We start from the raw sequence: 27,428 nt of genomic DNA on the forward strand, positions 1-27,428 counted from the left end.
TCCTGCATTCTTTTGGGACAGGGTACGATCATCCAAAATCATCCTAGTCCCAATGAAATCCACATGCAAATTTACACTAACATTTCATCCTTCCATCCTACATTGCTTTTCCCTGGCTTGATAACTTTTTTTAACTGCCTTGTTCATCCTTTTATCCTCCCAGTGCATTTATTAGTACATGGTGCACATAACCCTTTGGGCATGACTTAATATATACACCTCTTTTCATTTCTCCTCTGTGTCCTTTCTTTTCATTATTCTGTAACACTCCTTGGTAGCCCACATGCTGACTCCAAATGACTTGTGTCTTAACCCTGATTTTATTTTTAATGCCTCTTTTATTTCTTTTTTTAAGAGGACAAGCTCAAGGTATTTATAATGATTTTTTAAATGCATTTCTCACTTTTATTTATAATCTCTTGCAAACTGGAAGCAAAGCTCTTTTTCTTTATTAATATATCATTTCTATTGTACTTTAGCCTTGTACTGCTGGAGCTGATCTGTCTTCAGGTCTTAAATACTCTCAGAATTCAGGGATACTTGGAGCCAGGATTTTTAGTCCAATCAATCTCTGAGTGTGGGGCTCCCTCTGAATGTTATCTGACATTTATTTATTTTTATTAAAGATTGTCTTCTCCCTCAGGATAGGAAACAACACCACCACCAACAAAACACATATACAAAATTACACAGACTTTGCAGAAAGTTATTTTTATAAATCTGGCCGGATTTGGGGCCATCAGTACTGTCTGTTCTCCTTGTCTTTCTTAATGATGATATAAAGACACTTAAAGAATATTTCTCTTGGATGGGAATCAAGACTCACTCCTACTGTGAGGTCCAAGCAGATCAACATCAGCATCTCAGCAGAAATTTTCTTGATGTGACCCAACCCCATGGGAGTTCGTCCATATCCAGGCCTGTGGAGAAAGCCCTTCTGAGACCTCTGCTCTCCCATTTAGTCCCAGATGACTTTGCTCTAATTTCTCAATAATATTATCAGTGCCTGACCCTAGCAGTCCCTTTCAACCTCAATGCCTGAACTTGTTAGCTCATAAAAGGGCAGCAGCTGCTTCCAGCATCTGCCTGTCCCATAAGCAATACGAACTACCATTCTTGAATTGTCTTCCAGGCATAAAACCCGCCTAGTCATCTTTTATTAATTTCCCCATTGCTTTGTTTAGTCTATCCGTAATTATCTCTGTAAATATTTAATGGTCACAACATTGATCTCTATTGCCATTCTTGCTGTCTTTAATGTCTCAGGCTTGCTGTAGAATACAAGAATTATAGAATCAGTTCAACAAATTATGGCCATGGAATCAGCTCTTCAGCTATGCTCACTTCTATAGGGAGGTTTCTGCTACCTTTGGAAAGGCAAATGTTTCCCTCATCCTCCTTTTCTTAATGCTCACTGCTCTACAAGCAGTGTCTTTTTGTCCATTCAGATTCAATATCTTTATGTGTACTTGGTATTTGCATGGCAGCATACCTAAAAAAACTGCCATCCTATTGTGTCCAGTATACACCAATAGAAACCAGAAACCAAGGTCCTGTTCCTGAGACAAATACAGAAAAAAATATAGAAAAACTATGTTACCTAATTAAATAACTGAAGTGGATCTGCCATTTTCCACACTGTTACCCCACTCCCAGCCTTGTTTTTATCATCCTTTCCTTTTGCCTGCTCTTCAGGTTCTTCTTTCGCAGAATGCAAAGCCAGTGACACATCTGACTTTGATTCAAAGTGAACCAGTGAAGGTTTCAGGGCAGGGATTGTCTTTCTCTTATGTTGGCATAGCAGTGTGCAAATACCCACCTTCCACGAAGTGTGTCCCCAATCTCGGGTAGCCCTCAGCAAAGTTCTGTGAGCATGATTCAGTGCTGACTACTCAGCAGCATCAAAAATTCTCTGAGTGTGTGTCATTTTCTTTGAATAATTCCTTTTTCTGTAGTGCTGCTTCATTAACTCTCCTAACTGACAAGTTTTACCCTGATCCAAGCTTTCATTTCCACTTTGAAATGTCTTGTTAGACAAGCTTCAGATCCTTCTGACTCTGCTCCATACTGGTTTTCACCTATTATTAATGAAATGGTCAGAGTTTAACAATCCCCATTTTCGTTGCTAATATCATTGCATGTACTAGAGGCTATATCAGCAGCTACACAGATGTAAGTTTATTCAGATCTGCTGTAGGATATGTATAATTTGCAAGCAAAATTGCCCCTTTCTCTATTCTTTCCTTCTTTTATTTTTTGCAGTAATGAAATTCAAACACTTTGCTGTCTTTACTGAAAGACCTTCTTTCCAGATTATCTTTTTTTCTTGCTTGTTCTCTCCCTTGAGCATTGGTAGCATTGCTGGAAGTTACAACATCTGTCCATCTTTTCTGCTTATCTTTGAAACACCCAGGGCAGACTGTGATGGTACTGTGCTGTTTTTTTAATTCTCCTGAGCATCCAGCCAGGTGAGAGCATTTTAACCCTGAGCACCTAGATGAACTACTCTCAGAATTTTATAATTCAGGTCACTGTCCTGGGCCTTAAAGATGCAAGTTGGCCCACAGTGATTGTAGGTAGGTTTTATGAGATGTGTTTTTTAGGAGTTCTGACATCATGCATTGTCATGACACATGGGAAAAAACTTACGAGGAATCTACATTGGAGATAGTTTTAGAAAGGCTGTGCAGGGTCTTTTTCTCAACCCAAATGGAAGCCAGCAAAGCATGCTTGTTTTGAGCCATGAAAACAAAACTACACACTGTACGTTGCAGAGTTGATTCCAAATCTTTTCATAAGAGATGCCAAAGCTTCAGTCTGAATAATTATAAAGCAGACCATCTTTCATTGGCTTGAAGATTCAAAGTTTGCTTGAAGTGGAGGTGTCTGCCTGGAAAGGGATTCTAGTTTGTGTAGCTTTTCATACACTCCAACAATCTCCAAACACTGGCATATCTTCTGAAACACACTGAGAACGTATTAGAAGAATCAAAAAACCCTCTTCAACTTTCAGTCAAGAAACTACAAGGAAAAATTGTGGCTTTCAGATTTTAACAGCTAGGTACCAAACTTATAGACCTAAAAATCTGTTCTCTTTAAAGGGTCAACATTTTTATCCCTGAATTGGCAAACAGTGTTACTGAAGCAATGCCAGGATATAAATACACAGGATTTGTTTTGGCCTGTGTGCTTGTTTCCAAGAATTTAATATACTGGTCCCATCTCTTTTCTAAGGAATTATCATTGCTGGAATGAAGCTTGGATGACCAGACCTGACCTTCCTGTTGGTTTCGGAGGATGGCAAGTTGTTGATGGGACACCTCAAGAAACTAGTGATGGTAATGTTGCTTGAAGTCCTCCTTAGTTCACGTTCTAATGTTTGGGATCTCTGTTTCAAACAATGAGCTGACGATAGCTGAGCCAGTGGCACCATAAGACCAGTGACAACTTCTTGGACCAAATAACCACACTCACCTCAGGGCCCTCTTCTAATTTGTTTTGAACTCTAAAATAAGTCTGTACTTATTATAACACTGCTCATGATGCCCTGGGACACAAAATCCTTCATGAGAAAGGTCCTGCTTGGTACTGAAGAGATGTGATCCTGTTGCCAAAGATGGCTTTTTGCATTTTAGAGTACCTGTATAGGAGCCTTACTTTATGCAGCCCTAACTGAACTACGTGAGCAGGTGGTAGGTAGGAGAGAAATAAAGTCACTGGTCTTTCTTTCCAGTCCTTAATTTCCCAGCCCTCAAAATGCAATCTTCTCAAATTTGTAGCAAGGTCTTTGTTGGCCTGTGGTGTACCTGACTCCTACCAAAATGATCTGTTTTAACCAAACCCAGCTGTAACCGTATTTCAAGTACTTGAGACTTACAGTGGATGTTACAGTGCCATTAAAGGTACTGAATAACCAGGTTGCTCCAGAGCCGAGTCTGTGTTATCTACAAGGCTGGTAACAAAATTAAGCTTTTTGCTTCTTGGTCAGGAGCTCCTGTAAACTATTAGAAGATTTTGTCAAACACCAAGAATTCTTTTTCTTTGAGAAAATATAACATTTTACATGTTTTTAATTTATCTGGTCTCTCACTTTGTCTCTCCTCTCCCCATAGGTATGTACAGGTGTGGTCCAGCCTCAGTTCAAGCCATTAAACATGGTCACGTTTGCTTCCAATTTGATGCTCCTTTTGTCTATGCTGAGGTACAAAGTGAAATTTTGTTTTATGTGAAAATTTTTACTGGAGTGAGTGATATCAGAGAGACCACAGTGAGACAGAAGATAGCTCTCCAATTTATGGATTGAGAAGTTACTTCATGTATACTTCATGCCACAGAACAATCTCATCATTATGTTTTGACATGCCAGCAGGAATGATATGGCTCTAATGAATGACAGAGATTTCTCTACTCTCTGCTCCTCAATATAATAATAAGAAAAAGCTGCTCTGACTTCACTGAATCTTCAGGCTGTGGTCATTTTTCCTTCCAAGATTCAGCTGTGCTGAATGGGTCACTAGCTCTAGCTGCTCATTCTCTTTGCTCACCAAATTCCTTTTGGCTGCGGTGGGTCATGGAGATCTAACAGGGGTGATTTGGCTGACAGATTTGAGAGGGAAATATCTCAATAAGGAGATAGAGACCTGGTCTGGAGCTTTAACCTCTTGCATCACCAGAGGAGGCATGCCCAGAATTGCAACACTGTGAGACAAATTTCTCTCTAATTGAATTGTAAATGGCTTAGGACAGAAAAGAATGAAGACATTTTAGCTATTAAGCATTCTCCTCTCTATTTCTAAAGCTTTTTGGTACAAGAAATGTGTAGTAGTGCTCCTCAATTTTGAATGACCTCTCTGTAGCCTTGTAAAGTTTACACTCTCTGTAATTCTGGAGCTGTGAATAGTAAAATGCATCTCAGCATACGACTAATTTTAAACTTGAAATGTAGATGTGGCATTAGCAGGACTTCAAGTCAATATGTCATTATTTTGGGGGGGATAGGCTGACTCCTTCTCTCTACTTTCATATATCTCAATCTTCTTTCATTTAATTTCATAGGTGAATAGCGACATTTTCTACACAAGAATGGAGAAAAATGGAACCCAAGTGGTAGAAAACATTGACACAACCCGTATTGGGCAGTTGATTGTGACCAAGGAAGTTGGAGGTGATGGAATGATGGACATTACTGAGGAGTACAAGTTCCGAGAAGGTAACCTGAAATGAGCTGGGACCATATGGACATAGATTTATATATAAGACATAGACAGTCAAATCCTGGATGATGACTTGGAAACCTCTGTCACTGAGGGAGCTTCATGAAAAGCTGCAAAAGTCCCCTCTGGAATTCTTTATTTGTAACTCTATCACAGAAACACTGTAGATGCCTTGATCATAAGGCACAAGCAAAGCACAAACTTCACTATTCTGAAATGCTTTAGACTAACTTAGTCGTAGTGAAAATAAAGGCTAGTCATGGAGCAACTCAAAGCATTCAAAACAATTCAAGGCTTTCCGTACAGATGTTTAGACATTTCTTATTCAGGCCAGATGTTGACACAGAGTAAACCAGTGTAGCTCTATTGATAAGAGTTCAGCTACATCAGTTTGTCTGATATGGCTTCCACACCAACTCCCTTGGTAGCTGTCAAGTTCTCCCATTGCTGGTGTTACCCCAGGAGGGTTCACTGTCCTCATCTATTTATTTCAGGTACTACAAACTATGGAAGACATACCCTTATGATCAGGGGGGCTGATGCTGGACTTCTGTTTCTTTTCTTAATCTGGTTTTCATTCATTCCTAGGCTCAGATGAGGAGAGGCTGGCTCTTGAGACTGCTGTGATGTATGGTGTTAAAAAGCAAAGTATCCAAGACACCACGTACCAGCCACAGACAGATGTTGACATGGACTTCCAAGCACAAAAGGCAGTCCTTGGCAATGACTTTAAAGTCACTATAACTTTCAGGAACAAGAGTCGCAACTCCTACACTGCAACTACCTACTTTTCAGGCAACATAGTGTTTTATACAGGAGTCCCAAAAAGTGAATTCAAGAAACACTCTTTCAGTGCAAAACTGGAACCCTCTTCATGTAAGTCTTGCATAGTTATTTTCTGTGTTATTAACTTTCACCAGTGTTTACACCCATGGGTAGAGCCAGTTCCAGTAGCCAGGGGTAGGATATCTATTGAGTATCAGAAGGATCCTCTCCCTACCCCGGGCTGGATACCAGGGTCATTTAAAGCTGAGGCTGTTTCCTTCAGGCTGTTTCTTCCTGCAAAATGCTCTTTTACACCAAGCTGCATCTCTGGGAATTGTTAATTTTAGTTCTTTTGTACAAAAGAAATCAAAGGAGCACAGGTGTTAAGCTGCAAGGTATTGTTTTTCCTTTGAATTCCTTTATTTTCCTAGCAGCATTTTAGCAAGTGAAGGGGAAGTTCTGGTTCCATGGGATGTCATGTACAGAGACAAGAGGGTGTATTTTTTTGTCTTAACTGGTAGAAGCTGACAAGTTCTGAGTAGATTCAAGTGGATATCTGGCTTTGGAGGACTCTGTGGCTCAGGATTTCATATTTACAGTGATCTAAAAAGTTTATATGTAATGAGAAGGTGCCACGATAGAGCAGGGACACTTGTCAGATGTGCAGTAGCCCCAAAGGTGAGTTATCTTTACAGATGCACCATTTATTTTTCCTAGTGCCCTCTGGAATACAGTAGGGAGATCCTGCCACTTTTCATGAGAGAAGAAGGTCCTGGCAGACCAGCTCAGGAGGCTGTGGGCAGGTTTTTGTACTGCTCAAAGTAGGAAAGAGAGATGTTCTCCTTTTTAAACTTGGACATAATCTATTTCCTGTTAGCCATTACAACACATGTTTAAAAGCAGCTGTACTTCCAAGTGCTACCTAGCAGGCTCTAGCAACAAGTGACTGCCAATCACTTGTTCTCCAGACGGGCCTGTGTCCTTGGTCAGCAAAAGTGATGACCACATGCTCTTACAGAGATGAAGTAGAGGATCCTTCACTTGAGTTCCCTGCTGAGAGGGTCAACAAGCCATGACTTTGCCTTCTAGACACTGCTACTGGGCAAATCAATCTTTCTGAGTGCAGGAGGAGTGGCAGGACTTTGGGAGCCCAAAGGATCGGCCGCCTGAACTGGGTCTGCTGCTGGATCACAGCAATCCTGGCTGACCTCTGAGTTTTCTGTCTTCTCTACCTCATCCCAGCTCAAGAGACACTGTGAGCCCTCTTTCTTCCAAGAGGATTAGTTCTGTCTCAGTGAGAAGTCTCCATGGAACCACAGTTCCTATCAGGCCACAAAAAAAATCCACTGCTTTCTTCCTCACTTTGAACATCATCTGAAACAGCACATTTTATTTGGAGCTCATTATTCTGCAAAAAGTAGAAGTCCACTGATAAGGATCTACTTGTGAAGATTAATAAAACTTCTACCTCCAGCCTGTAACAAAGCCCTGAGAGCTACTTGCTGATTCTTTCTACCTCTGTGGATCATTTGCAGGGGGCCTGGAAATGGGCGTTGGATTGTTCCAATATACGCTATCGAAACACAGTGTGAGGGCTTATAGTGACTTACATCAGTTACTAAATATCTAATCTGAAATACTGGAAAACTTTTGGATACTTGAATAGATGCAGCAAAAAAAAATCAGTTTCAATAGTCTTGGTCTAAATTCTGTGCCACTTCTTTGATGAGGGAAAATTCGGTCATCTTGTAGGAGAAGTGTCTGCTACATTTTCTGGCTGTGATTTGTGCATGGTTTCAGCACTTATTTATGTCTGCTCTTGTATCAAAGGTCTGTGTAGGGTATTACTACCTAAAATACAGCTTCTGCAGTGCTTTGAGGATCACCTGTCTCCTCTCTGCAAGAAATGAAATTAATAGATTTTTAAACATCACTGAGCATCACAATTCATTTTTTCTAATTTAAGTAAATGCTAAGAAAAAAAAGCTTCTTGAAATAGTGCTGGAAACTCTGAATTGAGCGATGGTGAGTGAATGCAGACTGGGGAGAGGCACCTGAAAGACCAGAACATGGATTTTTATGTATGTGTATCAAGAGTATGTCCCCATCACTGCTTCTGGCTAATGAGACATTTTTAAAGTTATTCCCACTTTTCAGGGTGGGGATTTGCTTATATCTGACCTACAGGCATCAACTTGTGGGGCACCCTGTTCCGTAACAGGACAAAAACTCCTCCATTTCTGAAGGTGATACATGACATTTGAGCATGAATTCTTTCACCTTTTCCTTGGAAAGAAGGAAAATATGAAATCAGGAATAATGTCTGAGCAGGTGGGCAGTGTGAAGGAAGGTAGTGTGATTATCTGCAAGTGTGTGAGAACAATCTGTCAAGGATGTAATGGGAGAGTACCTTCTGAGGCACCCAAAGAGGATTTGTTCAGGTCAAGAAGTGTGTGTGTGTATATATATATATATATATATATATATATATATGTAACAAAAAATTACAATGCTAAACAGATTTATTAAAGGCATTCTCCCAGCCCAAAATACTGAAAGTGTGAGGCAAGCTCAGTTTTCAAACAGGAAACGAATGAATTATTTTCAGAATAATGATTAAAGGAATTGTGTGGGTTGAAAACATCTTTGAGGATTTGAATAGCTTAAACCTTCCAGTGCCTTCAAAAGTGCTCTCGGATCTACTGAGTTATATTTAGTTTTCTCTATTTTTTAAAAAAAATATAAGGCAGCTCAGTGCTGTGTCTCCCTTGGCTTTCCCAGATGCAATAAGTGGTACTGACAAATTATCCACACAACCAGTGCTAAGACAATGGAAGTATATTCTTCTTTTTTTCCTCCAGCGATTAAATTTAAACAGAAGAGTTTGCCTTTTCTTCCATTGTAAAGTAAATTTCTCCTGGTTTGTAACTAATTTATTTATGTATTTACTTCTCAGATGAGAAATGCCTTGCCTGATTTATAATTTACAGTTAAGGGTATTATGGGAAATTCTTTTACACAAGATAAAGAGTGAGAGGGAGGGAGCAGGAGCACATCAAGTAATTTTAAGGCTGGCCTAGTAAATCCAGGTCAGGTGGCCATCAAGGGAATAGCTTTGAAACCAAATCAAGGAACTGGTTTTGATGTGAGCGGATCAAAAGAGTGAAAAGGGGTGAATGTCATTTACCCAACTGAGTTCAATTATCCCAGTGTTTACAGTGTATGTCAGAAATACAATACAAATAACAGATAACAGTAATCATCACAGGAAATAGCTGGGAGATCTTGATGTGTTTACTAGAGTTATAATGAATGTTTATAGAGAGAAGAGCTAGAGGTCTATATATTTTGCCTGGTCAGTTAGTTAGCAAGTCTGATTCTCTGCATCACATTCTCACACCATTGTTGGCCTGGGAATTGCAGTTCAATATAGTTAAAATTAATGATTCCCTGCTTCTTAACTGTCTAGCCTACAGGGACTTGTTCCCTTCGATAATTATTGTCAGAGAGCATGTGAAAGCTCTCTGGAGGGCATGCTGGTGACAGGAAGACCTTCATGCTAAATTTTGCAGGCAAGTCAAATGTAGAGCAAAGGCAGATAACCAGACATGTCCTGGAGAGCAGGTGATCTCCCAGGTAGCCTGCATGGGTTCACATCCCCCAGTTACTCTGCTGGTGGCATCCCTGTGCCAAGAAGAGAGGCAAAAGAAGAACAGGAGTAAACTGAAAGAACAAACATTTACAGGAATGACACTCAAAAGCTGGTTTGGACCTTTATGCCCAATAGATACGTATTTCCAGCTTTCCTGCTCATTTATTTTGTGGTAGCACCTAGAAATCTTCAAGAGTGACCTGGCCCATGCTGAGGATACTGGGCAGGGGCTGTGCACAAACCCAGCCTTTGCCCCTGGAAGCTCACAGCCTAAATGGAAAGAGGGAAAAATTAGAGGGGAAATGGTGTAGTGAAGAAATTAAATTAGTTTGAGGGAAAAAAATCAAAGCCATTCCTTAGCTCAAAAGCCACCTTTTTTTCTAGACACTCATGTAATTGGCACTGGCCATGATGAGAGAAGCAGTTAGTGATCAGATGGCTTCAGATGCCTTTTTTCTTTGCTGTGTCTCCCCTCAGCCAGCTCTTTCGACGTTGTGATCAAATCGAGCGAGTACATGCGTGACCTGCTGGAGCAAGCCTCCTTTCATTTCTTTGTGACCGCACGGATCAATGAGACGGGGAAGATTCTGGCCGTGCAGAAGGCGGTAATGCTGGAAATTCCCACCCTGCAGATCAAGGTAGCTCAAGGTTGTGGTGGAAGGGATGTGTCCTCTACAAGGGTGTTGCATTGATTGTGGGATGGAGGAGTGTGTGTGTTTATGCACATTAGAGCATCTAACAGGGACCTTATAGAGCAGTGGCTGGCTGGAGGGTGTGAGGGTGTACAGGTACATTATTGTATAGTGTATTGAGCGTTCCTACATTGAAGAGAGAGGCTGACAGCTGCATTGGTAGTGAAGAGCTGAAACAATCTCAGTGGAGGAAAGAGGGGAAAAGATCTGAGAAAGCTGAAGAAACTCAAAGGGTTATAGAGATCTCTCACTCAAGTCATTCAAGTTCTTTAACTACTTCAAAAGTCTATTATGTTTAAAGCAACACAGCACAACAAGGGGGCTCTTGCTGAAGAATGAAGAACACTGCTATTGAAGTGATTTTGCTGGGAGAGCTTCCACAGGTATTGTGGAAAGTTTCTCCAAACTTGAATGGGCAGCACTGATTCAGGACAATGTCTTGGGACCTCAGTGCTTTGCCGCCACTCTAAATGTACTGCCAGTGGTGTTCTCCAAAAGTTGGAGCGTTTCTGCAGACAGTGGTGTGGTACCTATGAAAATGGAGAAGAGCAATGCCTGTGATACTAGCTATGCTTGTATGGCAAAGACAAGGCATTTTAACTTAACTGGGATTAATTTAACAAGCCCCTTTAACTGGGATTTAAACTTCTCAATTCATAACTGAGCATCCAAATAAATTGCATTGTTTTCAAAAGCACCAAGCCTTCATCTGCTTTGAATGATGGAATTTGGATATGCTTTTTTCCTAATACTAGGGAAAAAAAATCAGAAGACTTGTTCAGGAAACTTTATATAAGTATGAATACAGCTCTGTAAAATTCAGGACCTTGAAAGAAATCCAACTTTTCCCCTCAATATATTTATTTGAACTAGTGCTCAGGTTTCCATATAATAATTCATGTAGCAACTGCAAAAAGAGCTTTTTTAGAAATGTGGATCAAGACTACATCAAAGTTGTCCAAAAAATCTACTCTGTTTTATGGTTAGAAATACCATGATGTTCTGATCAGATAATTGCATTTTCGATACTAAGCATTCCAGAGAGGAGGTAAACAAGACAAGCAAACTCTACTTCAAATACCTGTCTTTGATAACCAAAATTTAAAAGTAAAGAATTATTTCAATTCAATACTTAAACAGAACATCTTCTACATCATCTCAGATTTTCAACCTCAAAATAGTTTATCCTCTCTGCTGTTCTGAAGAAAGGATTTTTAGCATATAGGTAGACTGTTGTCCAAAACCCATGTTTCTGAGTAAAACTAAGTTTTTCTCTTTTCTGTTTCTTTGTGATGCATGAAAATACACTGAAATTTTAAAAGCTGGATTTTTAAGGGGGCGTGTGTGTGCACATGTGTGTGAGCAGATATTGATAGAAGAAATTTTGATTTATTGCTTTTTAATGAAATTTGAGATAATTTGTCTGTTTAGTTTTCTTGTGAAGTTTGCTTGGTGGATGTGATTGGCTGACCAAATTTCTTGATGTGAGAGTGAGAGAGAAGAATGAAAAAATGTATATCCCTTTATGTCTTCAGATGAACCTTTGGTCTTTGTCTGTTGGTCTAAGGAGATTTTCAGACTCAACAGTTGAGGAAATTCTAACCTTGAGATCGGATTACAAAAATAAGACCAGCAAATACATATCATGGTCTCAGCTGCAAGTCTGGGACTTCAGGATGATTTTGATTAACACCCAGTGATCTTAAATGGTCAATTGAAATTAAGACGTTATAGGATCTCTAATTGAGCCAAGACTTCTGAAAATGCCACTGATGTCCTTTTGTGTATTCAGGTGGCCAAATGCCATTGAGAGCTTAGTTGTATCTCCTCCTTTACTCCAGTTATTTTATTGGTTTTTGGCACAGAGTAATCCCTTAGATGAGAATCTATGCAGCTTTTTGCAAATGTCATACTTCCTTAAAGCACCACTTTAAATTTATTGACAAGATACTTGATTTTCTTAGTTACCTTTCTCAAGGCTCTTTAAATCAGTTGATGGACCATGAAGTGGGCTGGAAGATCTGCCAGCCATAAGTTGAAAACCCTTGCCTGAGCAAAATAAGTACACATTTTCTGTGAGAAATGCTGAATTTCCAGGAGGCTAAAGAACCCCAAATCCCCATGCATTGTTTAAAACCACATTTGTTTGGAGGTTTACAATTTTCCAATGCAAAATATACTGTCCCTTTGCTTACATAGGGTTTGAAGGAAAACTGGCCTTCAGGCCTCCATAGAGCCCATGTGCAAGGTTAAAAACCCTTCAGGGCATGAGAAGAAAATGCAAAAGCAAGGGGAAGATGGGCATCACAATTTTGAGGGTATAACCAACATAGCCTGGTATTTCTAATTTAGGGTAGTACGACCTGCCCTTCTCTTCTGGAGCTAATGTCTTGAGCAGATCCCTTCAGTGCTAGTGGGGAGCCTGAGGAGGGGAGCAGAGTCTGGGAGAGAGACCCCATCAGCTGGACTCACCCTCAGCTGGGTCCTCAGCTCCAGAACTGTACATACAGATTTCTAGTTTTCTATGGAAATGAGGGCCAGCCTCTTGATCTGCCATGTGGTTTGAGGGAAAATTACAATGGGTGGAAAAATATGCCATCCAACAATTTTCTTCTCACTAAGCTTTCTTTGCCTCTTGCAATTTTGCTGTGTGCTCTGTTCTTCTGCCTTGCTAGTACTGTGTATCTGTTATTATCAGTTTCTGGTGCATTGTCCTTTCCTTGTCTTGCAGACCAAAGGTGAACTGGTAGCTGGTAAAGAAATGTCTGTGATTGTGGAATTCACCAATCCTCTGAAACAAACCCTGGAGAACGTCACGCTCCGCCTTGAGGGACCTGGCATGCTGAGAACAATAAAAAAGCAGTTCGGGTAGGGAAGAAAGCACACCCAGCTGGGAGCTTGTCCCCTGCTTGCTCACAGTAGGAAGCTCACAAGAGACACTTAACTAATGCTGTGCTGAGTAATTTAATTCAAACACTCTCTCTGTACTTTAAAATCCAATACACAGGGGAGCTATAGGTCTCAATAGTCAGTAGAAGTTGGGCTATCCAGAGAGATTGTGAGAGCATTTCATCTGCTCAGTACCAGGGCTGGAGAAATTGGTAGCGTTTGTGAGCAGTTGCTAGTGCAGCCCAAGTTTACTTTTTCACTGTATTACATTACTTTTAGCACTTGACAATAGCACCTACAAGCTGCTATTGCAGAGAGGAAGATTTATCCTGCACTTGAAGTGTTTACTGCCGCTCACTCAGCATGTGCAAATCGAGTCCTGTGCTGTTTCTCGGAAAGGGCTTTTCTCTGCCCATGTTAATCATGATTATACAAGATGTTCAGGTACCTCAGATGATCTTTTCAAGCTCATGTCAAGACACAAAATGTGTGTTGTTTGCGGAGCCTGCTGGCATAGCTGCAGTGTCTGTGTGAGCGCACAGCTCCCCCCAGTAGCTCCACTGCACAGGGCTGCCCTGGCACACAGGCATGTTCCCAGCACAGGCCACTCCCAGATCTGAGGAAAAGGAAAGCCACCTTCATTATTCTCAGAGTCACACCTTACACTGATACCATGATACCCCTATGCTAAGCAAGTTGTAAATCCTCTTTCCATTTGAGTTTGGTGTTATGAGCTTAGAATTAGCCAAGGGTATATAACAGAGAAACTTGGAAAATTTTGAGGCTATGGGCATCTATCTATCTGGGCTTAGTATCTATCATTGCCTGAGCTGATGGTCCCCAGGTGTGTGTAAAAGAAGTTTGAGAAATTGCCTGTGCTTCAGCAGCTGCATAAATTGTCAGCATCCTCTGCAGCCAGCAGGGGAGGTCTGATCCTGACTACACCTGGGACAGGGATAAAAAGATCAAAACCAATCTCCAGAGTAGAGCTGATAGAAAAATAACCATGAAAGGGCAACATACTGTGTTTGCTTTGTGCACAAGGTATGTCACAGGTGCTGCTGAGCATGACTCAGCATGGTCCACAAGAGTTGCACAAGTTGTGGCAATAGCCCTCATTGCTGCCCAGCTGTGCTGGCCTCCCCTGTTGTTCTGCATCCTTTTCAATCCAAAAGCTGCTGGGGACTGCCCTCACCTTCAAGGATGCAGAAATTATCAGGTGCATCAAAGGCATAAGAGTTAGGGGAGAAAAATTACTCACAGAACACGTCATTTTCCTTAGAGTCACCATGTTTTCCCCTTTTCAGTAATGCCCTTGGCAACATTGTAAATGGAAAAGGATCAGCTTAGTTATTTTAAGATTTAACTTCTCTGAGATGAATGTAGGATGCAGGTGATACACACGGAGGACAGAGCGAGGGGCAGTTGTAGTTTATTTAAATAATAATCACATTTGTCTCCATGCATTCAAAGTGATAAATGGCTCCAGTGTGATGATGGCTCAGCATATTATGCAGAATCATTCATCACTGAGTTCTCTCCCAGGAACATCAGATCAGGGTGGCTTACTCCTTTTGCAAAGAGAATTGAACACATTCTAGGCTTTCCCCACCCTTTCAACACTTCCCTATTTGCCAGGGACTGGTACATATGGGATGGAGCTGTTACAGTTCTATGTGGAGATAAGGTTTTTGGCCTCTGTGTACTTTTCAGGTAATTTTTCTATATCACTTGAGTGGCTCCAAAAAACTGATCGTGTGTGACCTAGCTGATACAACATTATTCTGGCAATGTAGTGGCTGCAGGGCTGTAGTCTTGACCATTCATAAAGTCTGTATATAGATAAAGATATTGATATTTAGCTATTAGCCTCAGACAGATGAGGAGCATGAGTTATGGAAAAGCCTTTGGCAGCAGCAATTCTTACTCAGGGCATAGTCTTTGCATGACAAATGAGAATTAACCAGACAGTGATGGATAGTGCTAAAACAATAATAGCCAAGCATACTTTCACGCTAGTAGGTAAGTAATTTTGGGTGTTTCTATATGTCAGAGCTAAGCTAGTATTAGCATCTGTCGTGAGAAGCAACTTGTTCTAGAAACAGGACAGTAGAGAGACAGGGAAAGGCAGGTTTGGTTTCCCAGCACAGCTGTTGTCTTCCTGTACATGCACACACACACACATATATATATGCAGTGAGATGATAGCACTATAAAACAAAGATGGTAGTGCTACCCTCTCTCACTGGAGCACTGTGAAGCTGTGGCCCAAAAACCTTCATCCTTAGGGAATCTGGACCCCCAGCTGCTCAAGAAGTCTGCATGGCAGACTTCTGTAATTACTTCTTCACTTTCCATTCAGATAATCCCTCACAGATAATTCCCATAAACTCTGAAATGTATTTTACTTTCTTCAGCAATTGAATTCATTGGTTTATCATAATTCCATTTTAGTGGGCACCTGGTAGATGCAAGCCCACCAGCTATAGGGAACAGAATTTCTCTCATTAAAAACAAAGATAAAAAGAGGGAAAACACTTGCTGGAAGTAGTCTGCACATGCTCACTACAAAAATATGATCTTTCTCTGCTTGCTTTATTTTTCCTAAAAGTGGGTACATGCCCCAAGGTACCTCTATCTGTGTATGCAAAAAGGAGCTGGAATACCTCATTTTACCAGGGGCAGACTTGCACTGAAACAAATACTCAGGTGGGAGGATTCCAGGCTAGCTCATTTAGAGCTAATTAAGGTTTCTTGTTTTCAGGACACTGTAGCCATATGAGATAGGAGCAGTGAACTTAGAACCCTCTTATTTAATGCTGAGGAAAAAATAATTCATTTTCATAAATAGCTCCCCACTATACTGCTTTTTCCATTGCTTCCTTTGGAGCAGTTGTATCCCAGCATCCACCAAACACAATCAATCAATCAATAAATATCAGCCTTTAAAGTCTGCACACAGAACCGTGTGAAACCACTGAGAAAACATGGAAACCCAATACCTGAGACCGTCCATGCATCTTAATTTTAGCAAAAAAAAATTAAAAATTAAGAACAGGGCAGAGTGCCATTGTTTTACATATGAGTTATCAGGAGTCATACATAATGTAAAAGAGTAACCAACAACAGCAGGACTCCCAAGAATATTTTGACTTGCTTTTTGGACATGAAGAAGTCATCTGAAGGGGCCACTGAGGCCATCTGCTGATGGCAGGGTGGTTCAGGGTAGGAGTGGCTGAGGGGTTGAACATCTCATAGGGTTTGCAGAGAAATGACCTGAACACTTGGACTTATCTAACCACTTAAGGAATCACCACCAGGCTATAGGCTATAATAAACAGGAAAAATGGAATTATAAAGTAGAAAAAATATATGTTAGATATAAAGAAGGTCATTCTGAAGGTGATCATGAGAAGAAGTGACAGGAGGCAGATGAAAATGGATTCATTTTGGAAATTTAAAATTAGCCTGGAGGAAAGGCTAGAAAAGGCTTTAACAGGGTCAGTTCTGAGAGGAATAGAAGATGGAGAGAGTAATTTATACGACGTTTATGAGAATGAGTGAAACATAAAAGATTTCAGACATGTTATACTTATCTACCTTCAGTTTCTCTAGTTTTGTGTTAGGTTGAGAGCACTGGCTGACTGAAATATTGAAACTTTTCTTTTTTTTATTCAGGAGAATCCAAATGAACTCTACATTGACCTGGGAGGTAAAATTTACCCCAATGCGAGCAGGTTTACGGAAGCTGATTGCAAGCCTGAATTCTGATGCTTTGAGGCATGTGTATGGTGAGCTGAATGTCCAGATTCAGAAACCATGAACCAAGGTGCTGCCTTCTTCTCTCATTAGCTATATTTAAAAATATCACAATCAGGGGTGGCTGATGGAGAGATATAAATCTGCTTATTGTTATTTTGGTAATCCTTCTGCTGAAAAAAATTGATAAAGCAAACTAATTGGTATGACTGAGGAGAGTATAAAAGAGCACCTAGATGCTGAATGATTTAAAATTAGCTATATGTAATTAAAGGCAATTCCAGGTCATATTATTCCTGTAGCTCACTTGTATTTATGGTCTTTTGCATTAGTGCTGCAAGGGAATTTGAAAAGCTCCATTCGCCAGAGTAATCTGAACTTTAGTTTTAATTAAGGCCTGGTATTTCACTGAAAAGGAAAGAAAAAAATAAAGAACCCAGTGTTATAAATTCTTAGACTGAATTGCACAATGTTATCATAGATCATTCGGGCTGCAATAGAAACAGGTATTTCTAGCTAAAAGGGTCTGCTTTATGCTACAAATTAATAATGTTCTGGTTAGTGGTGAGCTCACTTTGCTGGAAGCATCTCTCAGGATGTTTTATCTCCAGAATATTCTCAGCCTCTTGTTTTGTCCCGCAGCTTCCCTGTGCTTTTTCTCCTACTCTCTCATGTGTGCAGGCACTCACACAGACTCACTTCATACCCTCATCAGACCCTGTATGCAGTTGGTGTGCTGTTCCTTTACTTTGCTGGGTGAAAATCCAGAGTTTTTCTGCCTCTGCTCAGAGTTTATCACACAAAACCTGCACTTGCTGGTCATATCTCTTGTGTAAGACATGTTTTGTCTTCACTCTTCTCTGCCTTTTTTTCTCTCCTGAACCCACCCTGTAGACCCTTCTCCCACATGAGTGTGTCAGGAGTGTTTGCTGTCCCAGAGCAGTCCATGCTGGCAAATGGGGTGAAGGAAAGAGGAGTGGAGCAGGGAGCCTGAGAATCTTCTCCTGCCAGTGCCACAACCTAGCCAGTGTCCTGCACTGGAGCTGGGGGTGACTTTAAACTAAAAATATGGGTATGAGTTTAGATTAAATAGTGCCTGAAAGTTCCCAAGAATCATGGCTAAAGCAGAATGAAGACCTGTTACATGAGTAACCCCAGGAATACAGAGGGACAGAATCTCATCTGGGAAAGGAATAAAGATGTATCCTGAGAATCAGAAACTCACACAAGCCCCAGCAACTCCTCAACTCCTCCCCTCTGGCCACAGTGTGTATGTAGGAGCAGATCAGGTATTAACAGCACATGGGAGCTGGCTGAGTTTCTAAAGTTAAAAGGATCATCTTTCTCATTAAACCCTGGGGCTTTACTGGATGGCCATGTCATTTGGTGGTCTCAGTGAAAAGCAAGGGAGATGCCTTCCTTCCCTTCTGCTCCTCTTGTTGCTGCACATTGCCCATGGTACTTCTGCAAGACCTGTAACTAGCTGTGAAAGTCTTGGGGGAAGAGAAATGCAGCTGCTCTTTTTACTAAAGTGTGGGGAACAAAGCAAAAATTCATACCACCTGATATAGTCTGGGAGTACCCCAGAATCCAGGAAAACCAGATTTTTGGGGGCTTTTACTTCAGGAATGGACACACCTTCACTTTATACAGCCTATGTGATCACATCAGAAACTTTGCCATGTCAAAGTCCTGTGGGGTAGAAGAGACTGAATAATGCATTGTCAGTGCAAGGTGACAATCTCTGCTAGATAATTAAGCAGTCTTACCAAGCTCTACATCTTTTAATAAAATTATCCATTTTGTGCTCTTGCATATAAACCTGCTTTCTATTCCAGGCATTTTATAAATACAGTGTAATAAGAATTCAAAATAAAGCGTGTCTGATTGCACTTGTGTGTTGTGTTCTGCATTTTGATTAATCACTTCTACATAGCAGCACTGTAGACACCAGTTGCTGCATCTTCATTGTAAAAATTAAAAAATTCACTTCTGAGCCATGTGTCTTTTTTGGTGCGAAGGACAAAAACTCATATTTATTTAAATGAAAAAATAATATTACAGGCTAATTTTAACTGTTTTCCTTTGGTTTTCCTTCTGTTTCAACAACTGGCTACCTAATAATTGGAGAAGGTGATGATTTCCCGAGAACATCAATAGTGCCAGGAAAAAGGTTCCCTGGAACCTGTTTTAACTTGTCAGAGACCATTAAAGCACAAGTTTGCCCCTAATGAAACCTTACGTATGTCCCATTTTTAAGGAGTGCTTCTCTCAGCGAAATATTTCAAGTCATTTTACTGACACGCACTTAGCTGAATGACCTTTGCCAGGAGACAGGAAGTGTTTTACTTATAGTATATAGAGAGGTCTATTGAAGTGAAGTGATGGCTGGGAACAGAGACCAGGGATGTAAGCAGCCCTTGGCACCACCTACCCTCTCACTGTGCACCGAGATGCTCACAAAAAATCTAAGGAAAAAATGCGGATGGCTTCTAGGATTTCAGCCACTTGCCAGCCCGTGCATGGGCTGTCACATCAAACAGGTAAAACCTGACTGGGGGAGAAGGGAGTGCTGTGATTGCACTTTGTGTACCTATAGGGTGTGATCAATAAATAATGAGGACAGATTGGCGACCTCAGATCAGGAGGAGCTCTGAACCTGAAAAGAGTTATAGAGTTCAAGTTTTTCAGCTGAGAGTCTTTTTTGAGAGGGCTGAACTTGGGTCCTCAACACAACCATCACAGCTCAGAGATGCACTGGGGAGGAAACAGTCCAAAAGCAAAGAGACAGAGCTGAGATTTCCACAGCTCTCACAGTCCAGCAGCTGCGAGATGCTAAATGCAAACAAGTCACTCCTGAAGCAAACATCATTTGTTACCAACTTGTTACATCCAAGCTGTGGGGCAGGTTGCTCCAATAGCCATCAACTTGTCACATTCTAAATCTTGCTATGATCAAAAGGAAACACGTCTTACACGCAGACCTGGGAAGAATATATTGTTAGTCTTGTTAAAGATAATCTAATCAGAGAATTATTAGTAGCTGGAATAACTAGGATGGTATTATATTCTTGTATTTTTAATACAATGATACTAACATTTATTAGTCCAAATTATATTAGGTACACATAAACTTTATAGAATTCTCCACTTTCTCTGCTTTTATATGGACCTCTACACTGCCCCTGTGATGTCTCCAATCTGGATGGGGGCATGTGTAACAGCAAGTCACCAGTGTCCCAAGTCCTCCACCAAGCAGAGTCTGATATTAGTGGGGAGAGTTTATCTTCCTCTTCACTGGGATAAGCACAACAGAAAATTTCTTCCTGTCACCCTATGATACATCAGAGGTCATTTTTACAGACTTCTTGTACACACTACATCTTGTTCTTTTTTTTTATTGATTCGGCTCCACAGCAGATCCTAATTTGCTACGTGATGCATTTTACTTGTGTTGGGTACTCAATGTTTGGTCTCCTTTGTTACATCTAGAACTTTTCTTACCTATCTCCTAATGTTGCACCCTTTGACAACCACTTATTAACTACTGGTGAGCTGTTTGTAGCCTGAGGCCTCTCATATCATCCTACACCTGCAGTGTCAAGGCCCCTGTTACCATCCCATCCTACCGAACCTTTATGCTGCATTTTATTTTGAGGTCATAAATAGTTCCTTCTACAAGGAATAACTACCTGTACTTACTGTTCTACTAGTTACAAAAAGGACATACAACAACAAGAATTTCGCCATGCAGTTGGATAAAGCACAGCAAAAACTAAAAGAAAGCCAGTAGTGATACCAGGGCATTAGATAATTGCTTTTACAGGTAAAAATCTTGACAGGCCCCAGTGCCTGTGCTGCTAGGTTATCACCAAGCTGTGACCTTTCTCAAGCAATGGCACATCTGATTTGTGCACCAAAAGGAGAGAACGTGACTGAGCATTGACTTTTCTAGTGACTGGTACTACCAGTGATAATTGGTTTGAACTGAAACTAATCAATAAACAATGCCAAATCAGTGAAACACCTGGTCCCCCACCCCTTTCTGCTGCTGGGCACTTTCCTTCCTGCTATGCCATTTTCTCAGCATATTGCTTTCATATTCACCCTTGTTTTTCCCAAGGAGAAGGCTGTGGCTGCTGGTACTAACTGCTGAATTTGAGTGATGGGACAACAGAGGAAGACAACAGAAGACAACCAGATGAGAGAAGGTGGGAAAACCAGGATGGCTATCCCTGTTATGAAAGAGGAAAGTCTAAAGTACACTGTGTCACTGGAAGGAGAGGAATTGTCTTGTATATTGGAGCCGGCATGATAGCTGGATGAGAAAGGGAGAGATGAGTGTGCTCTATGAGGGATCCAAGCTGGGCTCAGCCTTTTCGGTAAGTCACCTGCAGCCCAACTCAAACAGGGTTGTGCCTGTCTGGTCTCTGCAGGATTAGCCTGGGAATAAAAGGGACCCCTTGCAAACACTCATGCAGCTCCTGCTCAGGTTTTGGCTCCCACAGAGTGGGCACAAGACCCTAACATATGCTGGAAGCACCACTCAAAGCCACAGCAACACACAGGCAGGACATGATTGAAGGGGAGGGGAGGAGATCATTATGCAGCTGCCATCACCTGCAGCTTGCCATCCCTGCAGCCATAATCCTGCTGTATTGATTGTGTGACCGTTTCCTCAGAATCCACTAACTTATAGAAATGGTGTAGATCGAGCTTCCAAGCTGGAAGTTATAAATACATCAGCTTACCCAAAAATCTTTTGAAGTGGATCCAACAGCAGGCAGACTGATGAGACATTTTTGCCTCCAGGTGTGAAACAGGGGACACCCACAAAGTTATGGGGGAGGAAGAATGAATGAGCACTCTCACTGTCTACTTGGTAACTTCTATGTTCATTGCTGTGTGAGTTGTGAGTTATGAATAAGAGAACTGCAAGTTGGAAACATCATGAATTAAGTGATGAATCAGTGAATCGGCATGTTAGACTGATTTGTGCAAAGTTTGAAGTGTCTGTTTTCTTTCCTAGTGTGTTCACAGAATAGAGTTTAATTTAGGTATTAATTTTAATGTATTTTCCTGTAATTTCAAGCAATCAAAATGCATCATGACAACCCTAATGGAAGGAGTGGGAAACATCTGGTCTAGTGAAAACTGTAGTAGCAATGAATGGTGTTGCAGATTCAAGTATTTTGCTTATGCAACAGGACTATCCTGGTTGGGCACAAATGCAACATAGAATCTCTGTTCAGTAGCTTTGGTGGCTCTTTTTTTTTGGTCTTTGAGAGCTTCCTTAGATTTTGGCATCTACCAAGGCAATTCCCAAGTGTGCTATCAACAGATATAATCAAACATCTCGTATTTACTTTGAACCTCATTCTCCCACTGACCTCCTTTGACATCCTGTATCTCTGGTACTGGGAGAATCAGAGAGACCTTCTTCCCTCTCCAACATGGAACCTATAGTTTCATAGACTTCTGAACTGCATTTCACCCACATCACATCTTCTTCACTTTAGGAGTCCTACCTCAGTCATTTTGTGCATGTAAACTCCTCCAAGCTTGTAACCAGTCTTGTTTCTCTCCTCTGAACTTCTCCCAGCATTATGTGACTTTAAGTACCATTTAAACACAGCAGTTTTAAGCATCTGCATTTTGAAAGGACACTGCTAATGAGTGACTGGCCTACCTTTGCAGGGAGAATGTGGATCTCTTGGCACCCAGATTCATTAAGTTAAACCTGGACTCAGCTGTGGTTTAAACAGATTCAAAACAAGCTCTTGTTGCAAGATCTGTACCATAAAGGTTGAACACATTTTGTGCATGCATTGTTTCATGAAATACCTCTATTCTGTCAGAGAAGTGTGACTGCCCTTGAAAAGACCACAGGTCACCTTTCTACAGCAGTGTATGAACAGTAAGTAGGGCATTAACATTTGAAAACCAACTGATCTCTTTCATCACTATGTAGATTCATAGGATTATGAGATGTGCTTAAATGTTATCTGCATGCTGCCCTTCTTCAAAGTAAATATGTCTCAGAATCTCTGTGGTTGTATGGTGCTCTAAAGGTTGTTTTATCTGATTACAAAATTCCTCTGCTTGGAAATAACCTGCAGAATAATAGTGAAATGCTGCTGTGAACTTCAGACATCTGCATAGAAAAAACCTCAGAGACTAAGGGGTAAATCCAGTGAGCTGTAACTCAGTTTTAACATTCTTCAGCTATATTTGCATTAGTAAGTTTTATAGGAACAGGTATTTAGAGTGAAGCTGCTGGCACTGAGTTCCCAATAGCTACACTGTATTTTGGAGGGTTTATATTAGACTTGCCATCTCTGGTCTGAATGGCTGTGAGCCCCTGGAGAGACTTTTGTTGCACTCTTCAATTCAATCACTCTTCACTCTTCAGTCAACTCAGATAAAAAAAAAGCTGATCCAATGTGTGCTCTCAGATCACTGTGACATGAACTAAAACACTGTAAACAATTTTTTCAAAAACATGTTACTGGTTGGAAGATGTGAGGGATGGTCAAGAGCTCAACATCTGTGACAGCTGCATGGCAAAGATCTGCCTGGGCAATGCAATCTGAGAGCATGGAAGCATTCACTATTTCTCTGTGTAGTTGTACTGGTACAAAAGTTCTCGCATCACCGCTGCTCACTCCAACAGGAGGTACAAAAAGTGCACCTTCAGAAGTAATGGTAGGAATATTTGGTAGACCAGCTTTAATTAAAAAAGTCTCTAGTCTCCCTCAGGTCTGGTTTTGTATCAGCAGGAATGGATGGTGCTCTCTCCAGAGTGGCACACTAATGCTGTGTGATCCCTAGAAGTATCTTTATGCTGATCTGGCTGTATCTGTGCTTGTACCAAGATGCATGCTTTGGGAACTGGTCTCCTTTTAACCAAATGCTGTGCACTTCACTAGTGATGCACACTGCCTCCAAATCCCCTTTGCAGCTGGAAAAGTTTGCCCTGCTGTTTGCTTAAAAGTTTGTTGGGTTTGTTGTCCTTTATAGAACAAACAAGTTGAGCTAATTTAGGGACTGTTATAAAGATGATGTTCCAAAGCCTCTGCTGCCTAAACAGTTTAGCTTGTAGGAAGACGTTTTCCTTTACTAAGATAAGCTTTGCACAGGGCCATTATAAACCCCACTGCAACATACTGATAAATTATTTTCTGCCTTTCAACTGGTTTAAGTTAGGTAGCCACAGCTTTTGCAATATAAAACAATACTTTGTGCTCCAATCAGCTAGTTCTGGAAGAGCTTTTAAGTAATAAAACCTATTCCCAAAGCTCTGTTGACCTCATCAGCATAACTGGTGCCCAGGAAAAAAAATACCTTTGCGTTCAGAGACTCAGCAATGGCGAAGTGTCATCATCAAACTGCAAATTAACTTGCATCCAACTGTGGTTACAAATGAAAGTGTGAGATTAAGCAACAGGAAAAGCTACCATTTTGAGGAAAAGGAAAAAAAAAAAAGCAGACTTTAGATGGGAGTGTAGGAATTTAGTAAAGTAAAAGAACCTCTACCTGTGAATTTTACATAGCAGGAAACAAATCCAGCTAGGAAAAATTTTGAGGGAGAGAGGCATAAGAGGCTGTATCTAGAACAACACAGACATGCCAGCAGGAAAACTGATTATGCCACTCTCTGAATCTGAAATTCCTGTCACCAAGTGGATCTTGGTTCCTTTATATCACTGGTCAAACAAACAGCAGACAAATATGTCTCTTCCTGCAGCACAAAAGGGACTTTATGGCTCAGACACCTTCTTGGGTGCTTTTTATCCACAACAATTTGTTCAGCCTATGGGTCTCTTTTACACAAAACCTGTACCTAGAAAATTGGTGCTTAGAAACAAAGCATAGACTAAACTGATGATGAAAGTGCTCCTTGACCCCTTACCCCAGTCCTTTCTTTGCTTCCTTGGCCTTGCTGAACTTGGGGCAGAAAGCTGAGACACATTGCAGAGCCGACAAAAGGACAAAGCAGGGGATGTCTGAGAGCTGAAGGGGAGAAGGCAAAACTCGTGGCCAAGATTCAGGGTATCTGTGGTCATTGCACTGGTGGTGGGATCCCCCCTTCTGAAACATCTGTGGTAACAGAAGCTTGAGGCAGGCTGGCTGTGCTGGCAGCTTGGAAGTGGGAGTATCTCATTCTGCTTTCAGTGGGACTGGAGTGGCTGAAGTGATGGGCCACTGCAGTAACCAAATTTACAATGACATAATTGTTAAGTTATTGTAATTTTTTATTTTAATGATTTGTTATATTAATTGATGTTGCCTATCTGGGCAGCTGAACACTTCTATCTTCCAGTCAGATCAGGGCTTTCAGGAAAATCATAAGCCCCACACTGAGCCTACCAACTTGGAGCTTTGGTGAACCATAAACCCAGGGTGATGGAATTGAATGCTGGAATTAAAGGTTGATGTGGCTGGGAGGTAGCTGAGATAAGTTTGGTAACTGCCTATACCAGCAGATACCAGAAATCCTTTCTGCTCCCCTTTGCTTGGTCTCATCACAGTCCTTGGTGAGGGGAGAGTTTTGATTTTGTTCTTCACCTCTCCATCCCTTGACAAGAAAATAATACACATGAGGAAACACCAAATAATGAAAGATAATAGTGTTTTTCCTCTTCCTTTTTTATTTTTTGTGCTTCATTAGTTTTGAGCTGTATTGTTGATGTCTGGCTAGGTTACATTTACTATTGCAACCCACCCTAATAGGTTCCTGGTAAAAGACATGGGCAATGAAGTCAGCTCCAGGAGCTCTTCCTAGGAGAACACCAGAAAAGATAAAAAATAACACAGAGAAGAGCAGGCAAATCTTCCTCAGAAATGTGGTTGTTGCTTCTCTTGCTGTCACATATGTTGACTTCAGGAGATTTCCAAAAATTAACTGAAAAATCAAGGAAAATAATGGGAATAAAATCAGAGAACCTGAAGAAAGACAATAGCTCCATAATATAGGAATTAACTAAACCCATTCCTGAAGTCAGAGAAAGGGGGAAATATTTCTGAGGATCAGTCATTTGCCGAGGGAGGCAATAATGTCAACCAGATAGAGCAGGATGGTGATTCAGATTAAAGTATCGCTGCAGCTGATTTTTTGACATCTTTGTGCAAGTCTGTTCTCTGTTTTTTGTCCTGTTTTACAGCTGGGATAGGAAGAATAAACAAGCTTCAAATTAAAATCTGTACGATGATCAAAAAGTCAAATGTTATTTTTTTCCCAAAGACTTGACATGGACTGTGGATTAACAAAAAATATATAAATCAGAAACATGATATTATTACTCCAGGTTATTATAAATCCTGTAGGTAACATAGAATTAGACAGAGGAGTTAAAGTTATTCCATATGTAACGTCTCCAGCAACAATCATCCCAGATGGTTGCTTCCAGTGAGGGTTGATTTACAGTGAGATACAGGGCTGTCTTTAAAAGGTACTGACTAAAAAGTGCTTGGCTCCTGCTGACTTCAGTGAAAGCACATGGTCCCTCCCAGGACGAGTCATGTCTTATCAGAACACATACAAGACCATAGATAATGTGCCAGCTTTTAAAGGAATCGATATTAACTATGTTTTGTTGTGTTGTAAAGGCAGGTTAAAGTAATATCTAAAGCAGCTGCTGTTGCAGGGTTGGACTGGCTTACATGAGGTTTTGGTTTGGCTTTGTGCTCTTTATTGACTAAAACATAGTACTTGATTGCAACAACGAGATCTACTTTTAATTAGCCCAAGCTGGATACTTGTATCCTGGGTCTTTGATAAATTTACTTTAATACTAGTGCAAACGCTGAACACACCATTGCTGTGTCATCTTTGACTCAGAAATTTCTCTTGAGAAGAACATCAATTTAGCGTTTCTGTGCGTCAAGCACAGTAAATCAACATCCCCATACTCCAGTCAGGTTTTCTCATTTCATCAGAGACCAGCATTTTTACTACTGCATCAGCCTTGAAAACACTTTTCACCTTGTTTCCTCTCTCAACACTTCTGTAAGTCATCTTAAGCATCTCACTACACTGGAGGCTGATCCAGAATGGCTCCGAGTGATGTGGAACAACACAGTTAGACAATTTTTGGCATCCTAGAAGTATGTATAGTGATGTTTTGATGACTCTCACTCAAAATTAGCCACAGCTCTACCTCCTTAAAAGCTTGTTTCGTTCTATTGCCACAGTCTTGATGGTTTCCTACTACCTCTGAATCATCACTTCAGTTGATAATGATGCTAAAGTATTGCCTACAATTTTCCCTTTAAACTGATCCACTGATTTTTGAAATATTAGCACGTATACAGGTTGTTGATACGAAAATTAATCAACTTTGTGGTAAAGTACATTACATATCCTGTAGCCTGAATGTTAAACTGATCCCTTGGAGGTTTGATGGGAAGATCTGTAATAGTTTTGAGGTCTGAGCCTAACTCTGTTTGACTCAGTAG

General features: G+C 40.8%; 1 protein-coding gene across 4 annotated transcripts in view; it reads left to right on the forward strand.

Annotated features, from left to right (window-relative positions):
* The window catches only part of F13A1 (coagulation factor XIII A chain), a 60,493-nt gene extending 41,631 nt beyond the window's left edge, over positions 1-18,862 (forward strand). For all 4 annotated transcript variants that reach the window (XM_071452463.1, XM_071452471.1, XM_071452480.1 and 1 more), the window contains 7 exons: positions 3,235-3,338; positions 4,113-4,201; positions 5,056-5,209; positions 5,802-6,089; positions 10,108-10,268; positions 13,054-13,190; positions 16,890-18,862. In XM_071452463.1, coding sequence (XP_071308564.1) covers positions 3,235-3,338; positions 4,113-4,201; positions 5,056-5,209; positions 5,802-6,089; positions 10,108-10,268; positions 13,054-13,190; positions 16,890-17,034 — 1,078 coding nt within the window. In that variant the 3' untranslated portion in view covers positions 17,035-18,862. The remainder of the gene's footprint in view (positions 1-3,234; positions 3,339-4,112; positions 4,202-5,055; positions 5,210-5,801; positions 6,090-10,107; positions 10,269-13,053; positions 13,191-16,889) is intronic.
* Positions 18,863-27,428: the final 8,566 nt, after the last annotated feature.

The sequence above is a fragment of the Agelaius tricolor genome, unplaced genomic scaffold (genome assembly GCF_023055355.1).
Source record: "Agelaius tricolor isolate 1412-34295 unplaced genomic scaffold, bAgeTri1.0.p SCAF_2, whole genome shotgun sequence".
NCBI classification, from domain to species: Eukaryota; Metazoa; Chordata; class Aves; order Passeriformes; family Icteridae; genus Agelaius; species Agelaius tricolor.